This window comes from Tauraco erythrolophus, chromosome 21 (genome assembly GCF_009769465.1).
Source record: "Tauraco erythrolophus isolate bTauEry1 chromosome 21, bTauEry1.pri, whole genome shotgun sequence".
Lineage (NCBI taxonomy): Eukaryota > Metazoa > Chordata > Aves > Musophagiformes > Musophagidae > Tauraco > Tauraco erythrolophus.
In genome coordinates, this window is record NC_141485.1 from 6765190 (window position 1) to 6790682 (window position 25493).

The window sequence follows — 25493 nt, forward strand, 5'->3', positions numbered from 1 at the left end:
ACGAGGGGGGGCGGCTGCGTTTGCATCGCATCGTCTGGCATCGCATCGCACCAGCGGGGAGCGGGGCTCCGCTCGGCTTCCACCTCCTCGCCTGAAGAGGAGGGGGAGGAGGAGGAGGAAGGCGCCTCCCCCTGCCGCCCTCCTCGCGCTGGCACCCACCGGAGCCCGATGCGGCTCCGGCCGGGCGAGCGGCCACGGGAGCGGCCGGCGGCGGGGCCCCCCGGCGGTGGGCACGGCACGGCCGGCCCCGGCTGCGAGCGAGGGGGGGGGACGGAGGGGGACAAGGGGCAGAACCCCTCAAACTTGCCGCGTTCCCCAAGGCTCCTGCACCCCCTCTTTAATTTTATTTGCTAGCAGGAGGGGGTGCACCCCCCCTCTTTAATCCGAGGGGAGGGGGCAGAGAAGACGGGGACCCCCCCCTCCTTTGCGTGCTCATGGCCGGGTCCCCCCGCTTCCAGCCCCCGCCGAAGGGCAGCGGGTGAGCCTCGGCTCCCCCCCACCCCGGCCCGCTCCCCCAAACTTTGCCTTCGGATGCGGGGACTCCGGCGCCGAGCTGCTCCTGCCACTGATTAATTGCATCTGCCTAGGATTAATTATTCACCCGCCTGCTTTGGGTTGTGTTTTTTTTTGTTACAGTTGTTTTTTTTTTTTTCCTGGGGGGGGAAGCTCTTTAATTCAGCTTTTTTGTGGGTGTTTTTTGGAAGAACCGCGCTTGGAGATCTTATTTTTATTCTTGTCCATGGAGGGGCTGGCGACCTGCTAGCCCTGCAGCATCATCCTTCACCATCATATTTATTTTTTTTCCGGGAGGGGGTCACACGTGCTCTTCTTCACTCCCCCCACCCGGCTCCTAAGGAGGAAGAGGAGGAGGAAGAGGAGGGGGACCCGCCCCCGCCGGCTGGGCGCTCCCCCGGTCGCCCTGCAGGCACTGGGGGGGAGGGTTGCGGCAGGTTTGGGGTGCGGGTGGGGAGGGGTGGGGGGCCGGAGAATGGGGTGCTCTGCTCGCTGAGCTGGGGAGGGGCAATGCCGAGCCCCCCCTAACCTGATCCGGGTTCCCCCCCCCCTCCCCAAATTCCGCCGTTGGCTGCTGCTCCCGGCTCGCACGTGGTTGGATTTAGGGGATTTCTGCGGTTTTTTGGTGCTTGGTTTGGATTCCTTTTATTATTTTTTTTTTTTTTTTTTTTTTTGCCACGGGGGTGGCTCGGGGCCCACTCGCCCCCCCGGCTTTCTGGCTGCCCCCCCACCTTGCAATGGCCTCTCCGGAGAAGATGCATCCCGGGCCGGCCGCCCTGCTCTGCTGCCTCTGCTCCCTTCTGCTCCCCGGTAAGTGCTGCCGGCACCGGGCGGGGAAGGCGGGGGGGGGGAAATATGTTACGTGTGTGTCTGCATCATGGGGGGGGGTTTGCACCTATCTTCTCCCCCTTCCAGCCCCATCTGCCCCCCTCCCCCAGGGGCAGCCCTTGCCCCACTGTGCCCGGCTGGGACAGCCCTCTCCCCCCCCAAATCCTCCCGCAGTCGCCACCTTCCTTGGTCCTCTGTGCCCCCCCAGCGAGACGGGTAAAGATTAGAGTTTATTCCTGGCTTAATAAAATGACAGCTTGTGCTTGCGAGTGCTTGCAGCGGGCTGTTTCCCCGGGCAGAGAGCGGGGTGACGGGGGGAGGTGGGTCGAGGGGGCTTCCGTCCTCCCCCACCCCCCCTTGCTCCTTGTCTCCTTGATGCAGAGCTGCTTTAGCAGGAGGATCAGGGGCTTTATCCGCTATTATCCACTCGCTTATCCCCCAGACCCGCACCCAGGCACTCTCCCAGCCTGCACTGAGTTCCAGGGTGAGCGCTGGCGAGGTGGCATCATTTTGGGATGCGGGGATGGGGGTGCAGCCACTGCCATCCCTCTCTTTCTTTCTGACAAACCTACCCCCCCGCCATGGGTTTGGGGCTGGTGGTGCTGCTCCTGCCTGCTGCCTGGGCCGGGAGGAACCTGCTGTCTGTGCCCACTTGCCCTGAGTTGCATCCAAATCAGTGCCATGGCCCAGCTGCGGTGCCATCCCGGCCTCAGCCCTGGGGACGCTGGAACGTGCTGCTGGGGGCTTTTTTTGGTGAGCAAGGCTGAAGTGGGGTCACATATCCCAGGGGATACAGGGCTGGTTTCCTTGGATGGTTTCCTTTCAGGTGGTTTCAGTGTAAAACCAAACCCCACGGATGCCCCAGCCAGAGCAGCTTTCCCTGGCAGCTGGCTTGGCCGAGCAGAAAGCGGGGGGCTGCTTCCAGTTTGGGGGGGAGCCGTCTGGACCCCTCATGCCAGCCCAGCTCCAGTCATGGGCTCAGCATATCCCAGGGGCTGCGCTGCCCCTTCAGACAAGACCCCCAGGAGCCATAAGGGTCTTTGGACCATGCTCAGCTCCATTTTGCACCAGCAGCCACTTTTGGGGCTCAGGCAGGGCTTTTTGGGGCATCTGCACCCCCCCCCCCCCCCCGAGGCTCTTTGAGGACCTCAGGGAGCTGCTGAGCCAAAGTGGTGAAATGAGGAGGAGGAGGCACATGGGGAACTGGCAGGGGCTTTCCCCTCTTAAAAAACTCTGACCCCAACACAGGAGCGGGAGATGCTCCAGGCTGGAGAGCACCGCAGCTTTACGTGGCATCCTTTGGGGTGGCAGATGCTGCCCCACTGTATCCTGAGACTGAGTGTTTCCTGGGGTGCTGCCCGGGCAGAGCTCTCCGCTTTGGGACCTCCAGGTCAGGGGGTTTGCAGGCAGGGGTCTGGCAGCAGGCAGGGAAGCGCGATCTCCTTCCGTTCCTCAATTTGCCTGGATGAGATTCAGCCGAAGGCAGCTGTTGGATTTGCTGGCAGGTGACGGGAAATATCCCTGTGGAAGCCATCCATTGGGAATCGCCTCCAGTGCAGGGACTGGATGTGGCCCCCTGCTCCCCATCCATCCTGGACATTTCCAAGCCCCCGTCCCATTGCTTCTGGGACACCAGCAGTGGACCAGACCTTGGGTTTATCCCAGGGCAGGATGTGGCCCCTGGGCTGAGACATGTGCTGAGTGGGGGGGTCCCCATGGTGGTGATGCTGGGGGAAGTGGGCGAGGGTGGCCTGTGCTGGATGCGGGGCCAGGGCTCGCATGCTGCCACGGGAGAATGCCAAGAGTTTTTAGGTTTGTTTCAGGATGCGTAGCTGTCCTCGCCGCCGCTTTGGCCTTTCCTGGATAAATAAAGGTCTTGGAGGGAGCTGGAAAAAGAGGCTGAGAGCTCCTAATTCTCCCAGCCTTTCTTACAAATCGCTTGGGCTGGCGGTGGGGGTCAGCTGACAGCAAAGCAGCGCCCTGCTCTCCTGCCTGGGGTTTTTTATTCCCTTTTTCCTTGTTTTTTTTTATTTAAGAGCAGTTCCCAGAACCAGCCTTGCCCCTGCTGTGCTCCCCTCCCAGCACTGGGAGCCGCTTGGCCACTTGCCTTGGATCACCTGCTTCCAGAAAGGGTTTTTTTGGCACCTCCGGAGTGGGATCGTCCCGGGGTGGCCCCAGGGCTCGCAAGCGGAATGGATGGACCCTGCAGTGGGGGGTGCTGGTGGCGTGTGCTCGGCACAGTCATGCTGTGAAGATGCCAGGGACCTGTCGGGATGCAGCACGGGGGGACTTACACTCCAGTTTGTGAAATACCATCTGCTGTCCATGGGGTCGAGCTTGGAGTCCTGTGTCTCCTCTGTGCTGCCTGCTGAGCCTTGTCCCTGCAGCGTGCCTCAGTTTCCCCTCTCCCGGCGGCAGTGCTTACCCACAGGTGGTGGTCCAGGGGTGCCGGGGTTATTCAGCATCCCTCCCGGTACACGAGGCAGGCTTGGGGTGGATCCTACAGCCCCAGCTCCTCCACCCGCTGCCAGTGGGGATGGGGCCGTACTGCTCTCCGAGCCTCACCCACCGGTTATTCCCCACCACGGGCAAGTCCGGGGCGTGGGGCTGAAGGACAACACTGTGGCCCGTGGTTGCATTTTTGGTGGAGGGCTGCAGCCAGCACACCCCAACCCTGGGGCAGCGGGGGATACAGACCACCCTGCACCCCTGTTTCGGCTCAGAGCATCTCCCGACTCGGCAGTTTTCATACCAGCAGATGGAGATGTGCAATAACTCGCTGCCGAACCGGGAACCGTACGCCTGGCATTTGCTCATTTAACGGCCCCCACCCCGGCCATGCTGAGGGGGTCTGAGCGGCTGAGCATCCTTAGCTCCAGCCTGGAGCAGAGATGGGGCGATGGGATCTTTCCTCATCCTGGCAGGCAGGTGAAAGGGCAGGATCCGACCCTGAGCCGGCTTAAACCTGGCAGAAGTTTTACCTTTGGTGCTGCCGAAAAGGGGGTCATGCAAGGGCATCCCAGAGCTGAAAGCCTTTTGAAAGACCCCAGGGTCTGCTTATATGGCATAACCTGATTTATTTTTCGCCTCCTGTGATTGCCTGGCCAAAATAGCCGGCGCTGGGCGTGTGGAGGAATCGGCAAGCTGCCGGCGTGTTCCCCTCCCGCGTGGCGCCTGTCGCTGCCGCCGTACGAGCATCCCATCCATCTGGAAAAGGTCACTCTCACTAATCTAATCAGACTCTTTTCTTATTAAATACATGGCTCTGCTAATGAGCAGCCCCCCGGGGAGGGAGGGAGGTGGCTGCTCCTGGGGTGGGGGGTGCGATGATGGGGCTGGGGACCCCGGTGATGGTTTCGGGGAGAGGGTCCCTCCTGGGGAGTTTGTCTGCGTGCGATGCCAGAAAGAGAAATGGTTCAATGGTGCGAAGCAAGGCAGGTCCTGGTGCTCCAGGAGATGGGAGCTTGCTGTTTCTCTGAAAACTGGGAGACATGGAGTCCTCCGGCTACATTTGATGGTGGCCCAGTGGTCCCCACCCTGGGGGAGGCACCAGCTCGGCTGGAGGATTTATGGGCTGTCACCTCTCCCTGAAACATCCCGAGTTTGGGATGCAGAGGCTGCTCCTCGGGATGTTGCTCTCCTGGACACCAGTTCCTTCTCTTTTTTTCCTAAGCTGTTGCCCAACCTGTTGCCGTTCCCTGCCAGGCTCACGTCCCTGGCCGCCGGCTGGGCGCAGAGCCCCTCGCTCGCTGCCCTCGGCTCCCGGGAGGGTTCCGCAATCAAGGCAGTTCGCTATCTTCTGATGGAGCCGCCGCCGAGCGTTTTCCCATCGCTTGGACATATTTGACGTCCTCGGATTGTCGACAGCTCTGCTAACAGCCTGAGCGGGTGCTGCTGGGGTGGCTTTGCCCCCGCTCGCAGGCACTGTCGCCTCCCTGCCCCTGCAAGAGCCAACGGGGTGGGTTTTGCCACAATTAAACGGGCTTTTCCCCAGGATTGGCAAAAGCTGAGAATTAATTCATTTTTAATAATTTTTTTTTTTTTTAAGGAAAAGCTGTGTTTTTCCCTCATGAAGATAAATAAGATTGAAAATGCGATACCCGCTGCTGCCAGCTCGGTGCGGCTGCTGGATGTGCTCTTCTCTGGGTACCAGCTAAACTAAAAAAGGAAGGGGATATACTCGAGCCCTGCGTGTTTGATGCTGTGGCTGCTTTGCTGAGTGGCAAAGTCCTGAGCTGCTGAAGTCCCCAGCCCTGTCCCTGGGGCCACCGAGGTCAGCTGGGTTTGTCTGCAGCTCCTTGGGTGCCTCTGGAATTGAATCCGGCTCCGAACGCAGCCTGACACACGTCACCGCGGGGGAAAATTAATCGGCGTCTAATCAGTCTGAAACGTGTCACTCGGCACAGGCGGGGCTGGTGGTGGCAGTGGGGGGGTGGCGCAGCGCGGGGGGTGTATTTGGTGTGTTGGAGGGTGCTGGGGGGACGTTCCTGCTCTTGGCCATGATGGGAAGGGACAGGGGAGATCGGAGCAGGACGCGCGGCTTTGGGAGGGGTGTCACTGCATCGTCCCCGCCCCAACGCTGTGATGCCGGGGGCTTCTTCTTCGGGAGCTGCTGTCCCTGTCCCTGCTTCCCCAGGCCACCCTTCAGGGCTCTCCCCTGTACTCCTACTTCTGGCTCCCTGGGGGGGGGGTTTATCTGGGGAAACCCTCTGCGCCCACCTGCTGCTGGGGGGGGCTGCTCCCGGCATGGGGGGGGGGTCCCAGCCCAGGACCCACCACAGCACGTGCCGGGTGCTCAGGAGCTGTGGCTTTATCCCAGGGCTGCTCCCCCCTCGCTGCCTTTTGCAGCCCCCAGGCATCCCCATGGACATTCATGGTCTGGCACTTCCTCATCCTTTTCTCCCCCCCCCCCTCCTTTTAATTCATTTCTTCATTTTTCTTCCTCCTCTGTAAAGGCCCTCTCCTCCTGTCCCCTGGCCTGTCCCTTGCAGTGATTTGTGGAAATTGCTCTAAAGTAGCTGCCGTGTAAAAGCCTCGCCTGCTCCGGGAATTTATGGCAGGCTGCGCCGCTGCACGGCACGTCCCATTTAGGCCATATTTATTTATTCCTTTAGGTTCCTTGCTTCCCCCCACCCCCCCTTTTAATAATTTCCTGGGGGAAATGCAGAGCTCATCATCACAGCCTGGTGTGACGCTGGGATGGTTCCCTTTTGCTTAATGCTGCCGGCCTCGAAATACCGGCTGAGTCCCACTAGCATTTCTTATTTTATGGCTTCTGCTGATGAAGCTGGTTGGACCTTTTGGAGGGGGAGAAGTCTCAAGGACCTAAAAGAAAAGAGAATACAGCAGTCCTCACCAGGTGTAAGCACAACCCTGTATTAGACACTAGAGAATCCACACAGCACCAGCGCTGCTGCTCACAGGAAGGTTGGATTCACTTTTTGTGGCTAGCACCCACTTGATTCCTACCCCAGGCTGATTTTGGGAAGCCTGGACCAGTTTAACCTCCTGGGCTGAGCATCACGGTCCTTGGTCCCATGGGGATTCCCAGCCGTGGTCACCCGGAGTTGGGCGACAGGGATGTCCCCGTGTCCCCACGTCCTGCCCTTCCCTGCAGCTGCAGCCAGGGCGTCTCACCGCCGCGCGCTGAGGGAAGGTAATTTTACATTTGTAACAATTATTCACTTAATTGAGTTCCAATTAGCTGGGCCTGGAGACGGAGGCTCTGGGCGCGTCGGAGGGAAGGGAGAGCTTGTTGTCTTTTATGTCACCGAAAACAATTTTCAAGGCTCCGGCTGCTGGGGAACGTTTCAGAGGTTTCCACGAGGGGCCCACTTGTGTTTTCTAATTTCAGCTTATCTTTTATTACTGGGTGTTTTTTTTCCCTGGCTGTGTGGAAGCGCGGAGTGGAGCGGGGCTCGTGTTGAGGCCGACCGAGGTTTGGGTGGGGGTGAAGGCGAGGAGGCCTCCGTGTCCCCTTTTTGTTGTTTTTTTAGGGAGTTTGGAGATGCCGAGCCCACTTGGGTGACTGCAACATGGTAGGATGGGTGCGATGCCCATTCCCAGGACAGGTGGGGAGATGGGGTGCGAACCTGGCCCTTCTCCGGGAGCGGAGGCTGGCTCTAGCTGGAGCATCCAGCTGTTGGGACATCCAGATGTGACAGCTCTAGTTGTGGGACTTTCCCGTTGCCGCCCGTGTTTTGCCTTTGCGCTTGGCCCTGATGGCTGTGGGGGCAAACCCTGGACCACCAGATTTTGGGGCTCAGAAGCCTTGGCTGGGGATCTTGCGGGATGCTCAGGGGAGCGGGGTGGCTTTATGCTGTCTTGAAATGAAACGGCAGCTGGGACATCCGTGCTGGTGTCCTGGTGGGGAAGAGCTGGGCTGGGTTTCCGCTTCGGGGGCTGCGGGGTTTTGCTGTGATCCCCTGGCTCTTGGTGTTTTTGGTGGACCTGTCACCCCATTGTCTCATCCGGCTGCTGACACAAATGGGGAAACTGAGGCAGTGGTGTGTTCTGCTCTCATTTCCCTGATTCGGGGGTAGAATTGTCACCTTGACATCGAACTGGATCCGTGGAGATCGGGAGCACTAGTGGTCTTGGCATTGCTGGTGGTGCCTTGGACCAGTGATGAAATCCTGTGGGTCTTTTCCTCCTGCAGCCAGGCCGGTGACTGACTCCCAATGACTGGTGACCACCAAAACACCTCCAACGGAGTTCAGAGCTGGGCTTGACGCCAGCGTGAAGCCCTATGCTAGGGACAGTGACACAGCTCCCTGTCCCCCTGTTGCCATCCCTCCCCGCAGCCCTTCCTGTGTATTTAGGGAGGGTTTTGCCATCGTATCAGCTCAAGTCATTGCTTTACGGGCAACTTTCCCGGCTTCCTCCGAGGCGGGACCTGGGATGGGCTGGGTGGGCTATGGGCACAGCGCGTGGCGGTGGCCTGGCAGGAGCCTGGGCAGCTGGGGTTGGGGTCTCACATCGCCGCGATTTCGGCATCTCCCCCGGAGCTGCCATTTGGTCTGTGGATGCACCAAACCCCCCAGTGCCGCCCGTTAACATCACGAGAGATTTTAACCCTCCTGCCATGACCTCAGACCTCCCCTCCCTCTTCTCCAGTGCTTTCCTGTACGTTCTCCCCCTGCTAAGTGGGGATATACGTGCTGCGAGCCCCTTGCTGCATCCCACGGGATAAGCCAGGATAAAGATCCCCCCTGGCGCGTGGCTAAAGCGATCCCTATGGCAGACAGCTGGGGCTGGGGCTAAGCCGGAGCTCGGTGCTGGAGAAGGGGAAGAGGAGGAGGCTCTTCGGCCTCAGGACAGTGGGTGGAAGCAGGGATGGGGCTGGCGAGGCTGCAGCAGGGGCAGGATGGGGGAGGTGAGCCGTGCTCCCCCCACGCTGGGAATCTGGGGCAAGAAGGGAAGGCGAACAAGCCAGCAGCCCCCGCCAGCCGTAGCTCCGTCCAGTCTGTCCGTCAGCCGCTTTTCCCACGTGTCCATCAGTCCAAGGAGGGGGGGATGGAGCAGGAGAGGGTTGGTGGTGACTGAAACCCTGGGGCAGGGGGCGGGCAGGGCCTATGGGTGCTGCTTTTTGCAGCAGTGAGACCCCTTGGCCTGGGGGGGGTTGTCTGGATTTTCAGGCAGGGCTGGCGGGTGCCTGTCCCCGTGTGCCCTGGTGGGGAGGGGAGCGGCTCAGCCCATCTGGCCAGGCGGGGCACATCTGGCTGGGCAGATGTGGGGGCTCAGCGCCGGGGTCGCCAGCAGTTGTGTGTTTCCATCTCCCACTCTTTCCCCTCCCTCTCCCTGCCGTGGGTCACCCCGGCTCCCTGTGGGGTGGGAAGGAGGGGACATGCGGGAGTTCCGTCCCATCCCATCCCGCCGTGGGACTGGGTGGCCCCTCAGCCCGGGGGTATCCGGGTGGCCCCTGGGCCGGTCGGAGCCCAGCCAGGCACTGGGATCTGCTTTCTTTGCTTGCAGTGCTGAGCTGCCAGGGTGGAAGGACCATATGGTCCCCTCTGCGCCAGCCTAATAAACCCGGGAATGCAGGTCAGGCGCTGCAAATCCCGTTAAACGCAGCGGCCGCAGAGCAGAGCCAGCGGCTGGGGCTTAACTCTTCTGTCCCCCCAAACCCAGCCGGAGGTGGGGGCATGAGAGCCACCTTTCCTCCCGGGGTCTGCTAGAAGCCAGCGCAGGGGCTGGGGGTGGTGGTGTGGGGAATGGAGTCTCCTGAGCTGTTTTACTTGTCTGTCCATCCTTTCTCCTTCCATCCATCTTTCTTGCATCTCCTGAGTCATTGTGCTGTGCTTCCCTGCTTCTATCCTTCACCCATCCATCCGTCCTTCACCCATCCATCCGTCCTTCACCCATCCATCTGTCCTTCCTTCTGTCTGTCCTTCCTTCCATCTCCTGAGCCATCCCACCGTCCATCCATCATCTCTTCTCACTTTTCCTAGAGCCATTCTCCTGATGTCCAGCCATTTCTGATCTGCCTGTCTCCTTCCATCCATCCATCCATGCATCCTCCATTCTCTCTGCTGGTTCCTCTATCCTTACCACCCTTTCTTCTTCGCTTCCTACCCAGCAGCCGTGCATCCATACAGCCATGCATCTCCTTCCTCCCTTCTCCTTCCCTCCCCATGCTCCGTCCCTCCACGGCACAGAGGCTCGGGCTGGGCTGAGATCCACCATCCTGGTACCCACCACAGGCTGGATCCGACTGGGTTAGACCCTTTCCCAGCAGGATTAGTTTATGGCTAAGGAATGGAGGCGCCGGTCCCGTTCCCCTCCCAGCAACAGATTATGGCATCATCTAAATGCATTTTGTCTGTGGAAGGAAATATCTTCTCCGGGTTCCAGCGATCCACCTGTGCTGAACTAATCGTGACCGTAGCATTAATCTCTGTCCCGGCTCGTTCCCGCTTCGGCGTGGCCGGGATGCAGGTCCGTGCGTGACTGTGATGCCGGGGCCACCCCGACTGTCCCTCCTGCAGCAGGGCTTGGCCACGCCAGGGTGTCGATTGCCGTGGGGGCTTGTCCAGGTGGAGCAGGGTCCCCAGGGCTCGTCTTCTCTGCCCGGTGCAGAGAGGAGAGGGGCTTTCCTGGCCCCCCATGGCCTACAACCCTCCTTTGCCACCAGAGCATCCCCATGGCGAGGAGGAAGGAGCCGGTTGCGGGGGGTCTCGGCCACAAAATTGCAGATAAAAAATGAGCTGCTTTTGCCCTCCAAGTGCATGAGCAGCATGGGGGCTGTCCTGTCCCCCCCCACCCAGGGGACAGGCGGTGACACTAGGTGTTTCGCACCATCCCAAGGGTGGGTTTTGCTCGGGGTGTGCTGGGCATTGAGTCGGGTGCTTTTTGGGTGGGTTTTCCTTGTGAAATGACCTGATCCTTCCTGAAACCCCAGAGATATATATAACGGGATAAAAACTGATGCTTTCCCTGCCTGCCCATGCCTCCTTCAGCCCTGCTGCTCCCTGGCCCAAGTGCTCAGGCTCATGTTGCTCCAGCTGGTGGGTCCTTTGGCAGCTCCGCTTTTCTGCAAATAACAATAAACCTTGGGAAAAAATCCCCTTTTTAACTGCTGGGGATGGCAGGAGCAGCCGTGGCTGCATCAACTGGGACCAAACCTTCATGCTTCATAGTGGAAAGTGACCTCTGCGAGCTGGGGTAGCACAAAGCCCCCTTGCCAGCGTCTATTTCCGAGCGAGGCTGCACCCATGGGTGCTTTCTGGGCCCCAGCACCTCTCCCACGGTTCCCATCTCTCCATGAGGTGGGAAAGCAGAGTGGGTGAGCGGGACGGGCTCAGCACCCAGCAGTGAGCAGGGTGAGTTTGGCAGGTGCCGGAGCTGCGCCTATGGCGGTGCTGGTGCTGTGGCCTCACCGGTGATGCCGGCAGTGTGTCCCCGGCATCTGCCCAGTCCTGGAGGAGTTTTCCGCCTGCCTCTCGGATGAGTTTCATCCTGGGCAGCGTAGCTGGGGATGCTGCCGGTCCCCGTATCCAGTGCTAATCCTTTTATGAGCCCTCTAAGCTGCTTAACTCCCCTGTGCCCCGCAGCAGGGAGTTTCCTGGATGGGCTGGGGAGGTCCTGCATCCCCGTCAGCCCCAGGAGGGCCTGCCCAGGGCCGTGTTCCCAGCTGGAAAAAGCCCTGGGTCCTGGCGTGCTGTGAAGCCTCTGCTGGGGAGGGGGCCAAGCCATTCCCAAGAGCCCAACCATCACATCCACACCTTTTGCTGCCGCTTGACGTGGGTAATTTTGGCTGCTGCTTGGGAGCCGCTTGGGAGCGGTTGCAATCAGTGCCGGGAATGGGGGGGTGCAGGGGGCTGGCGGAGAGCTGGGGGGGAACGAGGGGGACCCAGGGCTCCTGGGAATTGCTGGCAGCCGCTGGCGGCTGCAAAGACCTTGAGATGTCTTCCAGGCTCCCGCAGCTACCGTGCCGTCAGCCCGGCTCCGCACCGACCGTGTTTCGCAGCGTCTGCTGGAGCAGGAAGGTTCCCACAGGGTTTCTCTCTGCTTGCCGGCCACGGCAGCGGGGTAGCCGGCTCTGTCCGAGGGACTTGGGCAGCTCCAGCCCCCGGGAGCGTGTGGCTGGAGGCACTGCACGCTGCCTGCGCAGGGGCTGCCCGCTCTGCCTCTATGTTTATTTTTTTTTTAAGGCAAAATGGTCAAAACGAAGGACAAAAGGGATTTCCTAAGGGCCATCAGACCCAGGCACTGCTGTGGTTTGCACAAGGTGGCACCAACAGCATCTTTGTCGCTTTTCCACTGGGTCGTGGAAAAGTGGGGCTGGAAAAATTGAGGCTGGACCAGCTTTGGCACAGAGGGACAGTGGGTGGCACTGTGGGTGGGTGAGCGGTGACAGACTGGCTGTGCCACCTCTCTTACAGGCAGCCTGCGGGGATGGAGCGAGTCTGGGGCCAAGGAGCGCATTTAGCCATCTGCACCGTGTGAGGTGGGAGGACAGCCTTGGTTTGAGATACTTGGCAGGACCCACCTACCAAAGATTAGCTTGGACCTGCCTAATTTTTGGTAACGAGCCTCTGGAGAAACTCAGTGTCTTTTCTCTATACATTTGGAAGAGGGATGTAGCTCGTTATGCCCAATTCCTATGAGTGGGTCGTGCTGTTTTGGCCGGTGCCTTGGCGTGGGTGCCAGGGTGGGTGACCAGCACTTTGGGCTCCCCAAGGGCAACACTGAGGTTGGACGCGGCTTCAACACACCCTGGCCCAGCCTTGGGCAGCCGCTGAGCATCCCCCTTGCCGGACACCCCATCCCATTCCGAGGGTGGGTTTGGTGAGGCTGGAGCCATCTGCTGGGAAGCCCAACAATGATCAACGTCCCCAGGGACACCTTTTGCATTGTTTTTTGCAGGAGAGAAACTCAGCCAGACTCTCACTGCTCTTTGGGGGGGTCTGGAGGCTGAAGCACCAGCTCCTTCTTGCCATGGGGCTGGACTGCTCCTGCCTGGGTCTGCCCTCCCTGCTCTGGGGTTTGGGAGGTGCTCTGGGATGATGCCCTGCACTAACCCACGTTTTCCATCCCCTTTGCAGCTCACGCCAAGGGACCGGCCCCCAGCCCTGAGCCCGCTGAGCCCCCCGGAGCCATCACACTGCCTGTGAGCTACCGCCTGTCCAACACCCGCTTGGCCTTCTTCCTCAAGGAGGTGGGAGCCAGCCCGGCCGGCAACGGCAGCGCCCCGCTGCAACGTGCCGAACCCTTCGTCGTCTTCCAGACCAAGGAGCTGCCCGTCCTCAACGTCACTCTGGGCCCCTTCAGCACGGGGCTGGTGCTGCCCAAGGAGCAGCTGCAGCCCTCCAGCACCCTGGAGGTCCCTGACCGCCTCACCGTCAACTGGAAGGTGCGCGCCTTCATCATCCAACCCCGGCTGGTGGCCGACCAGCCTGTGGTCCAAGTGCTCTTCTACGTAGCCGGCCGGGATTGGGATGACTTCGATGTCACCGACCGGCTGCCCTGCGTGCGGCTCCACGCTTTCCGCGACGCCCGTGAGATCAAGAGCTCGTGTCGCCTGCGGGGCAGCCTGGCCACGTGCCTGGTGCAGGCAGAGCTGCCCCACGCCTGGTTTGGACCCCCGGCCGTGCCGCTGGGCAGGCGGAAAAGCCCCGAGAGCCTGGAGGTGCCTGGTGAGAGCCAGCAAGCCGAGCTGTACTACACCCTGCACGCCCCGGACGGGGCCGGCCAGTGCCTTGGGGACACGGTCCCCCGCCGCGGGGCCGGGGGGGCCAGGACCGAGGGTCCCACGCAGCACCCGCTGCTGCGCATCGGCAGCGTCAGCCTCCTGCAGCCCTCGGCTGGGCAGCCCATGCAGGAGCATCGGCTGGACGGCAACATCTTCATCCGCCTGCCCGACAAGCCCCTCAAGCCGGGCGAGGTGCTGAGCATCCTCCTTTACCTGATGTCCAACTCCACGGTGGAGCACTTCACACTCAGGTGAGGTCCCGGGAGCAGCCACTGTTCGAGGGGGTGGTTGTTCCGGCTGGGCCGTGTGAAGGCAGCCGTGGGCTGGAAGGGAGGAGAGGATGAGGAGGGTGTGTTGTGTTTATGGGATGTGCCGGCGGCTGGAGCGGGTCTGGCAGGGCTTTGGGGAGGGGAGGGAGGCCAGAGGAGCAGCCAGCACGCAGTTTTGCAACATTTTGGGGCTTTGCAGTGGGAGCTTCTTGGAGGGAAGGGAAAGGAAAGGTTGTTCATCCAGGGTTTCCATCTCTGCGTCGCTGCTCTGGGCCGCCACCTTCGCCCTCCTGGTCGTGCTGGGATTCGGGTCCCGCCAGCAGACGTGGTTTTGTTTGTGGCCACTTTTGGGACAAGGTGCAACATGGCCGTGGGGCTGCTGCGGAGTGAGCGAGGCTCCCTGCATCCCCCCATCCTGCCCCAGAGCCAGGGTGGGAGCAGAAGGGAGCAGCGGGCAGGAGGTGCTGAGCACCTCGGCACGGGGAGGTGCATGGGGAACCCCCCTTGCTGCGTGTCCCTAAGGAAGGGAGTATGAGCCCCAGCCATGTCTCTTTGTCTCCTGTCCTTCCCCCTGGGGATGCCCAGCCCCACCGGGGTATTACTGTCCTGGGGGGCAGCACTGGGGCTGGGGGACCAAACTCCTGCTTAGGGGTGATGGGGGGGCCAAAACCCTATGAAAATAGAGACTGGGATGCCCTCAGCCCCATGACTCTTGCTGCCAGCCTGGATGGTGTTTCTGACAACCAGGAGGGACTGGGGGCATAAACATCCCTCTGTGCCCTCAGCAGGGTGCCCGGGGGGGCACCAGGCGTGCCCGGGGCCGAGGGTCCAGCCCTGACCATCACTCTCCACAGGGTGAAGGCCAAGAAAGGCGTCAACCTGCTCAGCACCAAGTCCAGGAGCGGGCAGTGGCTGGTGAGCTCGGAGCTGCTGACGGGCGGCAAGCACTCCACTGCTACCGTCGATGTGGCCAGGGCAGACGGTGCCGGGCCCAGGTAAGGGTAAGGGACCCCCACCCCTCTCTGCCCCATCTCCCAGCATCGAGGAGAGTGGGGAAATTTCTGGTGTTTGGCTCGGAGCGGTTCTTCCTTTGCTCCCACCCCAGCTGTCTGGTTGGGTGCAGTGTTGCTGAGTGCTGGCAGGGGAAACTGAGGCACGGCAGTGCACAGCCCGGACTGTGAGACTGGGAAGCACTGAAGGGGGAATTTTGGGGTCAAACTCTCAATTTGAGTTTGAGGAAGATCCCCCACCGACATGGGAAGGGACTTAATTTTGTGTGTGGTTTTTAACCACTGCCAGCACTGCATGGCTGGCTAAAGGGCAGGTGAAGGTGGGGGTCGTGGCCCGAGGTGGGTTTATGGGCACCCATTTAGGGGCAGGTTTGTGGTCGGGCAGGCAGCTGCCCAAGGGCTGTGCGAGGTGGTGCATTCGGGTGGGATCTCCTCCAGTCAACACAGGCGACCAAGCTGGAGCTCAAGCGATGTGCTCGTAAGTCATCAGTACCATTTAGCTGCATCCCTGGCTCCAAACTGGGATGGCCCGGCCGTGCTGGGTGCTGGTGGGCACATGCAGTGAATTCTGTGAAGCCACGGAGCATCCCCCAGTTTGCGATGGAAGTATTTTAATTTTTTAAGAAGTTTTAATACCATGAGAGGCAGCAGCTCTTTGCTGAATATCTTGGCGTCTCCTCCGGGAAGGAAGAGGAGCAGTTCCCAGGCATGGTCCTGGCTGGTCCCCGAGGTGACGGATGTGTCAGAGGGGGAGCACGAACCAAGGTGGCACCTGTGCCGGGCAGAGCCAGTCCTGCCCCGCTCGACACGGCGACGATGCCTGTTCCTGGCACTTGGGGAAAGGCTCGGGCTGGTTGAGGAGAGTCCAGGGGATAGAAATGAGAATGATCTGAAGGGTCGAGGACTCCCAAAGCCAAGTTGAAGACCCAGAGGCTGCTCAGCCTGGAGCAGAGGAGACGTGGGACTGGGCTGGGAGCACACAGAGGCTGCAGGGGCGAGGGGCGGCTTCGCTCTCTGCGTCCATGTGTGCAGGGCACGGCGAGCAGGGGCAGGAGATGGCCACGGAGTCAAAACCACCGACAGAAAAGACTCTCAAGTGCTGGAAAGCAGTTGCTCCTGGGCTGTGACATTCCCATCACCGTGTCTTTGGGATAAAGGAGAGAAGTGTCTCCAGGAGCCGAGTTAAAGTGGGTTGATGTGCTCAAGCTTTTCCTGCCCTGAGTTGGAAATGTCCCCGTATCCCTGCTGCCCCACTCCAAAACTGAGCGAAGCTGCGGATGAGCTCTTGCAGAAATGGAGATCCTCAGCTCTGGCTGCTTCAAATGTGACCCCAAAAGCAGGCCCCCCCCAAAAAGGGCTCACTCAGAGGGTGGATTTTCCTTTCCCCCACACCGTCACTTCCGGATCCAAAATGCAACGGCAGCGCCTGAGCCCGTGGCCGACACTGGGGTGTCCCCAGGGCCGCGAGCCCCCCTGTCCTCTGCACACCCACCCCAGCACCCCAGCCCGTGCCCGCCAGCCCTGCTGGCAGCAGGATCCTCTCCTCTCCCCCTTCCCCCTCTCTCTGTCTGCCGCCGCTGCTGCAAATCAGCCTGGAAAGGTTAGAGACGGAGGGTGAATTTAAAGTGATTACAATCACCTTTTAGACAAACAACTCCATCAAATATTAACGGAATGGAAAAGTATGAATGACTCAAAGCCGTGTTGCCCTCCGGGCTGTGCAGCCGGAGGAGTTTGATTCGCCGGGGCTCTGGGGGCTTCAGGCAGTGCCGCTGTGCAGGGAGGGGGTGAGGGCCCTGAGCTTTGGGGTGATAACGGCCACTTTTGGATGTTTTGCACCCCAGCAGCTGCATCCTCAGTTATTGCCCCGGGCTGGGCAGCCCAGCTCCTGTCTCTGCTGTGGCCGAGAGCAGACGATGCTCAGGGAGGGCAGGAGATGGTGGCTGGCCCTGGCAGGGCTCCTGGGACACCCAGGGACACCCCATGGCGAGGAGTCCCAGCACCAAACCACCTCTGGCATGGAGCCTGTACTTAATAATTCTGCATTGGAAGGGGCCTGGAGCAGCCCTGGCTTCTTATGCTCTGCTTTCTCCACTGCCTTTCACTCCTTAGATATATATCAGGGAGAAACCTGACTGTGTCCTGCGTCCCCACATGCTGTGCTGTCCCAACTGGTGTTATAATTGAACCACTTTCTCCTGTGCCTCAGTTTCCCCATGTGATCTCCTTGGAAGGGGCTGTAACGTCAAAGCTTGGGCTGGGCTCTTGCACAGGGGCTCGTTTGCTGTCCCCAAACGTGCTGCCCTCCTGCCTGTGTCAAACCTTGGGGTTTGACCTGCGGGAGAGGAACATGCAGGCGGGAGCAGCCTGGGACGGTAAATCCAGCTGTGCTGCCGGGAAGATGGAGCCGGGGAGATTAGGGCAGTGCCTGCAGCCACCTGCCATCTCCTGAGGCCATGGCCACGTTCTCTCCCTGCGATGACGTGTCACCCATGGCCTAGGGAGAGCACCTGCTTGTGTGCTGAGGTTTTTCTGCCGCTGGGGAGAGGCAGTGAAATGCATTTCTCTCTCCCACTGGGAAGATTCCTGTGGGAATCTGCAGGTTCCTATTAGAGCAGATCCCGGTGGAGCAGAGGGTCAGGACTGCTGTGTCTGGGAGCAAGCGTCGTGGTGGCACCCGCGGCATGGTCCCTTCAGGAGATGGAGGGACCCTTTGAAGGAACTCACTGGGGATGCTCTGCAGCACTGGAGGGACCTGCCCAGTGCTGGTCGCGGGGTGTCTGTGGGACCCAGGGCACCCCCCTCACTGTGTCCCCCTCCTGTCCCCCTGCCCAGGGACGGGGACTCCTCCTCTGAGATCATGCAGCTGGATTTCGAGATGGAGAACTTCACCAGCCAGTCGGTGACGCGCCGCATCATGTGGCACATCGACTATCGGGGCCGCAACCCCCCGCCTGACCTGGAGAAGGTGGTGACGGAGCTGACGGTCATCCAGAGGGACATCCGGGCCATCGTGCCCCTGGCCATGGTGAGTGGGTTCCTGCCCCCTGCATAGCTTATCTGGTTGGATGTTGGGGATGGGTTGGGTCCCACTGAGGGATCTCCCACTGGCCCGTCCATCCCATATCCCCTCCCTGTAGCACCTATACATCCCGCCCCCTCACGTATGGGTCCTTCTCTGCCCCAGGGCTGGAACAGGAGAGGGGCAAGCCGGGATCAAGCCCCGGCTGCTCTCTAATGTGATAGTCCCTTTACACCCCATCCCCAGGACACAGAAATCATCAACACGGCCATCCTGACCGGGCGGACGGTGGCCATTCCTGTGAAGGTCATAGCCATTGAGCTGAGCGGCATCATCGTGGATGTCTCAGCTATGGTGGAGTGCAAGTCCAACAACGAAGACATCATCAAGGTGGGTCCTAGCAAGGAGCTGAGCTTCTTCCAGGAGCCAGAGGTGCGGGCTGGAGCTGAGTGAGCTGGGGCTGGTAGCTGAGTTGATTTGCTGCACAAGCCCACCCTGTCCCCAGCATCATCCCCTTGGTGCCTTCAGTTCACGTGTGCCTCTCCCTGGGATGTGTCGGGAGAAGGACAAGACACTTTGTCACTGTCCCCGGAGAGGCTGCGGGCCATTCCGGCGCTGCGCCGGCTGCACCAGGCAGCAGCAGTAACTACGGGTTATCGCGGCACTTAGTGCTGATAAGGTGAAATATTGTCACCTGGTGGTGTAAGCTGCATGTTTCCATCAGCGGCTTCACTTGTGCCTCCGGGTGACATTTATCTCCCATTTGGATTGGGGCTGGGCTGGGCTGGGCTCAGGCTGGCCCCAGTGAGGCGCAGGGAAACGAGCCAGCAGTTGGGGATGATGAAGGGAAGAGGGGGACTGAGGGAGAGGAGCAGGACGGGCTGCATGGGAGAGGTGCTGATTAGGCGGATGTGAAAAGCTCTTGCAGCAGCAGCAATATCCCACGCGTCCACCCCAGTAGGTCTGTCCTCAAATCCAGCCATGATTTTTCCATCACCAGAACCGTTCATCTATATGCCTTTTTCTATCACTCTATCTGTCCACCTGCTGTATTATTCTATCAACGTTTTCATCCATCCATCCATCCATCCATCCATCCACTCCGCCCTAGACATTGCTACCTTCTCCCAAACACCTCCGGCCCCTCTCCCTGCCGGCATCCAGCCAGCCCACCCTCTCCGGTGTCCCCACTGTGTCAGGAAGAGGCAGGAAGCCATGCTGGGGTTCTCGGCACAAGGGAGGGGATTCTGCCCCTCTACTCTGCTCTCCTGAGACCCCACCTGGAATACTGCATTCAGCTCTGGAGTCCCCAACACAAGAAGGACATGGAGCTGCTGGAGCGAGTCCAGAGGAGGGCCACGAAGATGATGCGAGGGCTGGAGCACCTCTGCTATGGAGACAGGCTGAGAGAATTGGGACTGTTCAGCCTGGAGAAGAGAAGGCTCCAGAGACACCTTCTAGCAACCTTCCAGTACCTAAAGGGGCTACAGGAAAGCTGGAGAGGGACTTTGGACAAGGGCGTGTAGTGAAAGGACAAGGGGCAATGGCTTTAAACTGAAAGAGGGGAGATTTCGATTAGATACAAGGAAGAAATTCTTCCCTCTGAGGGTGGTGAGGCACTGGAACAGGTTGCCCAGAGAAGCTGTGGCTGCCCCATCCCTGGAAGTGTTCAAGGCCAGGTTGGATGGGGCTTTGAGCAACCTGGTGTAGTGGAAGGTGTCCCTGCCCGTGGCAGGGCGGTTGGAACTGCATGATCTTGAAGGTCCCTCCCAACCCAAACCATTCCATGATTTGATGTCGCCCCAGCTGGGGACATAGCCCCTTCTCCCCTTCTTTGCCAGCAGCCACCAGCTGCTCTCCCAGCTGAGCCGGGGTGACGGGCAGAGCCACGGCCCCGCTGGGACTTGCTCTCCCCAGTGCTCCGCGGTGCGTGGGCGGGTGACAGCCGCTGTCACAAACTGTTTACCCAAGTTCTTGACTAAAACTCGGATCTGTGCGATTTACAGCACCGCGTCTAATTTATGGAGCCCGGTCCTCTGCAGCGTGATAAAACACTGGAGCAATAATACACTTCAGGATGGACTCCAAGACACTTAAACTGTTTAATGTGCTGCTTTTCTACTCATAAATCTATTTACACGCTGTCCCCAGACCCGGGGGGAGCAGACACATGCACACGAGGCGGGATGAATAATGCATGGAGCAGCCCTCCGGCCCCGGCTCGCCTCCCGCTCGCCGCCCGCAGCCCCGTGCAATTTCCCGCTGAGTTATTTGGTGTTTGTGCCGGAGCTTTGTTTCCGAGGGAGCTCTCGGTTACCTGCTGAGATCGGGGAGTATGATTACAGTGTCAGGGCTGTAAACCTGTGACATAAATCAAAGCTCACGTGGTGGGATGCGCTATCTGTTACTGTAAATGGTTGAATGTGGAGGAGGGCTGGGGAGCTGCTTCTCCTCACGCTGCCTGCAGCTCCGCAGTGGTCGCTCTTGTCTGTAACGTGGAGGGAACATGTCCTGGACCTGGTGGAGATAACAGCTGTGAAGGTGCCAGGGCCACCTGTGGAGGATGGGGAGAGAGCACGGGTGGGGGTTGTCACCCTCATCCTCTTCTGCGGTGACACGGGACACCTTTCTTAGGAGCCCACCATCCACATTTGCTTGAGGACCCACCAAGAGCAGGTCAGCTCGGTTGGGCTGCAGCCTCGGGGACCATGGTCACCCACAGCCACCACGGGGACCCGTGGCTGGCCAGCGTGGGGTGCCACCAGCCGCGATGGCTCTTCTCCCTCCCGAGGACCTTGGAGAAGATGCGTCCCCTTGATCCCACGCTTGAGGCTGTGCCAAGGGGGGAGCTCCTGGCCACAGGAGCAGAGCCAGCGTTGCCTTGGCTCGGAGCCCGGGCAGACCTCAGCCTCTCGCTTCCCGATGCCTTGCTGCAAATCCGGGAAGTTTCTCTGAGCAAGCATGCGCTTCATTTAAAAGCTAATCTGCAGTCGCTCCGTCATTAGGACAGGCCTGATGTGCTGGGATTTTTTCGGCGTTGTAGTTTCAACCCCCTCAACTGCAAAGCGAGTGGTCCCCAGAAGATGATGCTGGGGGGGGATTTATTAGCAAAGGTAATGCAAGCAGCAGCCCGTCATGTTTATCGTGATAAATGGCACAATATCCAGAGCCCTCTGTTGCTGGAGGATTCGCCCAGGAACTCATCGTTACTCAGACACTGCCCCACCAGAGATGAGATTGTCTTTTCAGATGTGCTGAGCTGGTATCTCTATAGGAACACAAGGAACAAACCCTCCTGCACTGCCCTGCCTTCCCGTGCCCGGAGAGCGGAGGCTTCCTGAGGAGCCCAGGTCCTGGGCTCTGCCTCCTCCACTGGCCCCAGGGGCCACGGGCACCTCGTGGTGGGCTCCTGCAGCTGAAACATGGAGGTCTTGTAGAAGTCAGGCCCTGCTGGTGGGCTCAGAAATGCAAAATTCCTGCAGCTGAATGACCACAGGTACCCAAAGATAAGGTGGGGAGGGAGACAGTGGTACCATCACCTCTGCCGTCAGCTACTGCGCAGCATGGACTCAACCCCTTATCAGCCATCAGAGAATCCACGTGGGAGAGCAGCTTGTTGGAAACAAGCCCTTCCGTGTTGTTGAGCTTGGTGCATCTGAGAGCGACCGCGCTGCTGGCTGAGCAAACGGGTTTGGGTTTTTCCCCAGCAGCAAACAACTTGGATGCAATTCCTGATGGTGTAGTTGGGGGGGGAAGAGGGTCAGGATTGGGCCATGGACCACTGCAGGTGGGAAGCTGGAGCCTCCCCAGCCTGGCTGTCCCCTCCCACCCTTGCTGGGAAGGAGAAAGTGCTGTGGGCTCAGATGGCCGATGCTGCAGTGGCATCCTCTCAGCTCCTTAATTGGCTCCGATCGGTCGGTAATAAGTGGCCCCCGCAGGACGTATTTGTTTTATAGCAAATTTAACTAATGGCATTTGCATAAATGGGAATTAGAAAGTGAGAGAGAAGATGAACGTGAGGATTCAGACGGGCTCATGGAAGCTCTTCCTGGGGTTAGCAGGAGGGACGGGGACAAGGCACCAGCAGGTCCCCGCACACGAGGTCTGTGCTCGCTGCCTGTGTCCTCTGGGTGTGGGTGGCAGAGATTTTGGGGCAAATGTCCGGGATGAGCAATTTGCAACCTCGGTGAAGCACCCATGGGTCCCTCTACCTCAGGCACAGTAACGGGGTACAATTTGGTGCTGGGACCAAAGAAGCTGAAGCATTAAGTGAAGGTGCCTGCAGGGGCTGGCAGAGGAGTTGGGTCAGGGGGAATATGTGTTATGGCCACGGCACGTGGGGGTCCACACCTCCGAGCAGGGACCTCCGGGTGGAGCGAGCATCCCTGCTCCTGGGGCCACCTTTAACTGAGTGTGTGCCGGGTGAAATTCTGCTCCTCCGGCACTTTCCATCCTCCGGGCAGCCTCCTGCTGAGATCTGTGGTGTGTCTGTGGGAGCGTTGTAACCCCCCTCACCCTCCCTTCCCCCCCAGGTCTCCAGCAGCTGCGACTACGTCTTCGTCAGCGGGAAGGAGTCTCGGGGCTCCATGAGTGCCCGGGTCACCTTCACCTATGAGCACCTCTCTGCCCCGCTGGAGATGACGGTGTGGGTGCCCAAACTGCCGCTGCACATTGAGCTCTCGGACGCTCGGCTGAGCCAAGTGAAGGGCTGGAGAGTGCCCATCCTGCCGGACAGGAGGTGGGTGCTGCGGAACCACCGCGCCTGGGGTCTGTCCAGCTTGGAGAGGGCAAGGTAGAGGTGGTGGTAGTGGTCTAATTGCCTCGTTCAGCTACTTAATGAGGGGGGTTTAAAGATGGTGGAGTCAGAGTCATCTGAGGCATCCTCAGTGAAAAGGTTGAGGGATCATGGACACAGGTTGCAGGTTTGTACAGAAGGAGGAAAGTTTCATAATGAGGTTGATCAAATGCTGGAGCTGATGGGGAACATCCATCCTTGGCAATGGTCAAAACTTCCCTGAATGAGGCCAGGAGCAGCCAACCTCCAAAGTCAGCCCTGCTTTGAGGTCTAGAGATCTCCAGGTGTCCATCCCAACCTGAGATATTGTGTCCTCTTGGCTGGTTAAGGGGCAGAGATGCTGGTGACCCCCTTGCCACATCCCTCAGAGACCTCCTGGGCAACAGGCATCTTTTTGGCCAGAAGCCACTGTTTTTCACCCCTGCTTGGGGAGACCCTTCGTTTCTCCCTGCCCGGCCACCCCTCTCCCTTCCTCAGGGGGCTGAAGAGCCACAGTAGGGGGGAGCTTGGCATCGCTGCCCACCCACTGCCCCGTCCCGCAGGTCGGTGCGGGACAGCGAGCACGAGGAGGACGAAGAGGAGCGGAAGCAGAGCCGGGGCTGTGCCCTGCAGTACCAGCACGCCACGCTGCAGGTCTTCACCCAGTTCCACACCACGGCAGCGGAGGGCACGGGGCAGGTGGTCACGATGCTGGGGCCCGACTGGCTGGTGGAAGTCACCGACCTGGTCAGCGACTTCATGCGTGTGGACGACCCGCGGGTGGCCCACATGGTGGACAGCTTCACACTGGCTGGGAGGGAGCCGGGCACCACGCTCTTCAAGGTACCCCCCCAGCTGCCTTCGCCTGCCTCTGCTGGCTTGGCTGGGGGTGGTGGGTGGTGATGGGCACCCTCGTCCCCTGCAGGTTGTGTCCCCGCTTGTGGAGGCGGTGCTGGGTGAGACGCCGGTGACGGTGGCAGAGGAGAAGGTCAGCATCATAGACCTGAAGGCCCAGGTGGTCTCCAGCCTCTCGCTGTCCCTCCACCCCAGCCCTGGCAATAGCCACACCATCATTGCCCGGACGTCCGTACAGCAGACCCTCAGCTTCTTCAAGCAGGTGAGGCTGGAGGGGGACACTCGGGCTTGGGGGGGTCTGGGGGGAAACTTGGGGTGGGCTGAGGGCTCCATCTGCAAACACGCCCTCCCAAATCTTGCTCACAGTCATCCCAGGCCCCCACAGCACCTGCTGTCCTCCAGAAGCCTGGGTGACTCCCAGAGCACCCCAGAAACCTTCCTGCAGACCTATGAACCAACCCTGCCTGGCCTGGGGACAGGACACAACCATGGGGACAAAGGGGTCTGGAAGGAATCCTGTGCAGTTCCCAGCCCAACTCTGGTAGCCACATCTGGCACCGCTGGGACTGGGATTGAGGGTGAGTCTGGGCAAGCATGGGGAGAAATGAGGGAAGAACAGGCAAAAGAGGAAAACTGGGTGATGGCTGGAAGAAACAAGATGGATAATGGAGGGATGAAGGGTGAACTGTCTGGAGAGAAGGATGCAAAGGAGGAGGGATAGATGGAGGGATGGGTACAGGTGGGACTGGCATCGTGCTGGGCAACTGGTGCCTGTGTTGGTCCCACAGGAAGCGCTCCTGAGCCTGTGGATTTCCTACAGCGATGGCACCACCGCCCCCCTCTCCCTCTATGACCCCAAGGACTACAACCTGGTGGTGAGCAGCCTGGACGAGAAGGTGGTCTCAGTGACCCAGGACCGGGCATTCCCCTTGGTGGTGGCAGAGAGCGAGGGCGCGGGGCAGCTGCTGCGGGCCGAGCTGGTCATCTGTGAGAGCTGCCAGAAGACCAAGCGCAAGAGCGTGCTCTTCACAGCCTTGGCCAGCGTGCGGGTCCACTTTGGGTCCGAGGAGGACCCAACCTATGACTATGATCATGCGCCCAGCAAGCCGGGGCTGGTGGAGACGGGGGCGAGCACCACTCTGCGGGCAGAGGTGGAAAGGAAAGCGGAGCCAAGCGAGGACAGTAGGATGTCCAGCGCGTCTCACCCCACCGAGGACTTCCCCACCATTCCCACCGGCTTTGTCCAGGTGACCAGGGGGCTGACGGACCTGGAGATAGGCATGTACGCCCTCCTGGGTGTCTTCTGTCTGGCCATCTTGGTCTTCCTCATCAACTGCATTGTCTTTGTGCTGAAATACCGGCACAAACGCATCCCACCCGAAGGCCAGACCAACATGGACCATTCCCACCACTGGGTCTTCTTGGGCAACGGGCAGCCCTTGAGGGCTCACAATGACCTCTCCCCCCAGCCCGAGAGCCCCGGGAACCCCTTGGAAAATGTCCAGACCTGCTGCCATGGGGACCACCACAGCAGTGGGAGCTCGCAGACCAGCGTGCAGAGCCAGGTCCATGGCCGTGGGGACGGTTCCTCAGGGGGGTCCACACGGGACCAGAGTGAGGACCCGCTCAACTCACCCACCTCCAAACGGAAGCGGGTGAAGTTCACCACCTTCGCCACGCTGCCCTCCGATGAGCTGGCCTACAACTCCATCCCCATCGCCGATGAGGAGGACTTGGAGTGGGTCTGTCAGGACATGGGGCTGCAAGACCCCGAAGAGCTTCACAACTACATCCGCAGAATCAAAGAGATCGCTTAACGCAGGGGCAGAGGGGATGGGGTGGGAGGGAGGGGGCTGCCACACCGTGCCACGCCATGCCACGCCACGCCATGCCGTGCCACGCCACACCACGCCGGCTGCTCCCGCGGGGCTGGAGACCCAAATTTGGTGCTCTCTTGCACGTTCCCTCTTCTGCACATCTCACGTCCTCCTCACCCTCTCGGAAGGCACCTCCGGGGGCCTTTTTCTTT

The 25493-nt window shown here is 60.1% G+C and overlaps 1 protein-coding gene across 1 annotated transcript; it reads left to right on the top strand.

The window, feature by feature from the left end:
* The first annotated feature begins 1250 nt into the window (after positions 1–1250).
* Positions 1251–25281, top strand: TMEM132E (transmembrane protein 132E). Its single transcript, XM_086624632.1, has 9 exons — positions 1251–1323; positions 12888–13785; positions 14658–14798; positions 17649–17841; positions 18082–18225; positions 22368–22573; positions 23173–23452; positions 23535–23726; positions 24253–25281. The coding sequence occupies exons 1-9, from the start codon at positions 1251–1253 to the stop codon at positions 25279–25281; spliced, it is 3156 nt and encodes a 1051-aa protein (XP_086480758.1).
* Positions 25282–25493: the final 212 nt, after the last annotated feature.

Excerpts from the sequence above, each read along its gene's own strand:
- TMEM132E (XM_086624632.1), top strand. The coding sequence starts at position 1,251 with ATGGCCTCTCCGGAGAAGATGCATCCCGGGCCGGCCGCCCTGCTCTGC. Across the intron at positions 17,842-18,081 it reads CCATCGTGCCCCTGGCCATG|GACACAGAAATCATCAACAC; the intron begins GTGAGTGGGTTC and ends CCCCATCCCCAG. Across the intron at positions 23,727-24,252 it reads CCCTCAGCTTCTTCAAGCAG|GAAGCGCTCCTGAGCCTGTG; the intron begins GTGAGGCTGGAG and ends TTGGTCCCACAG.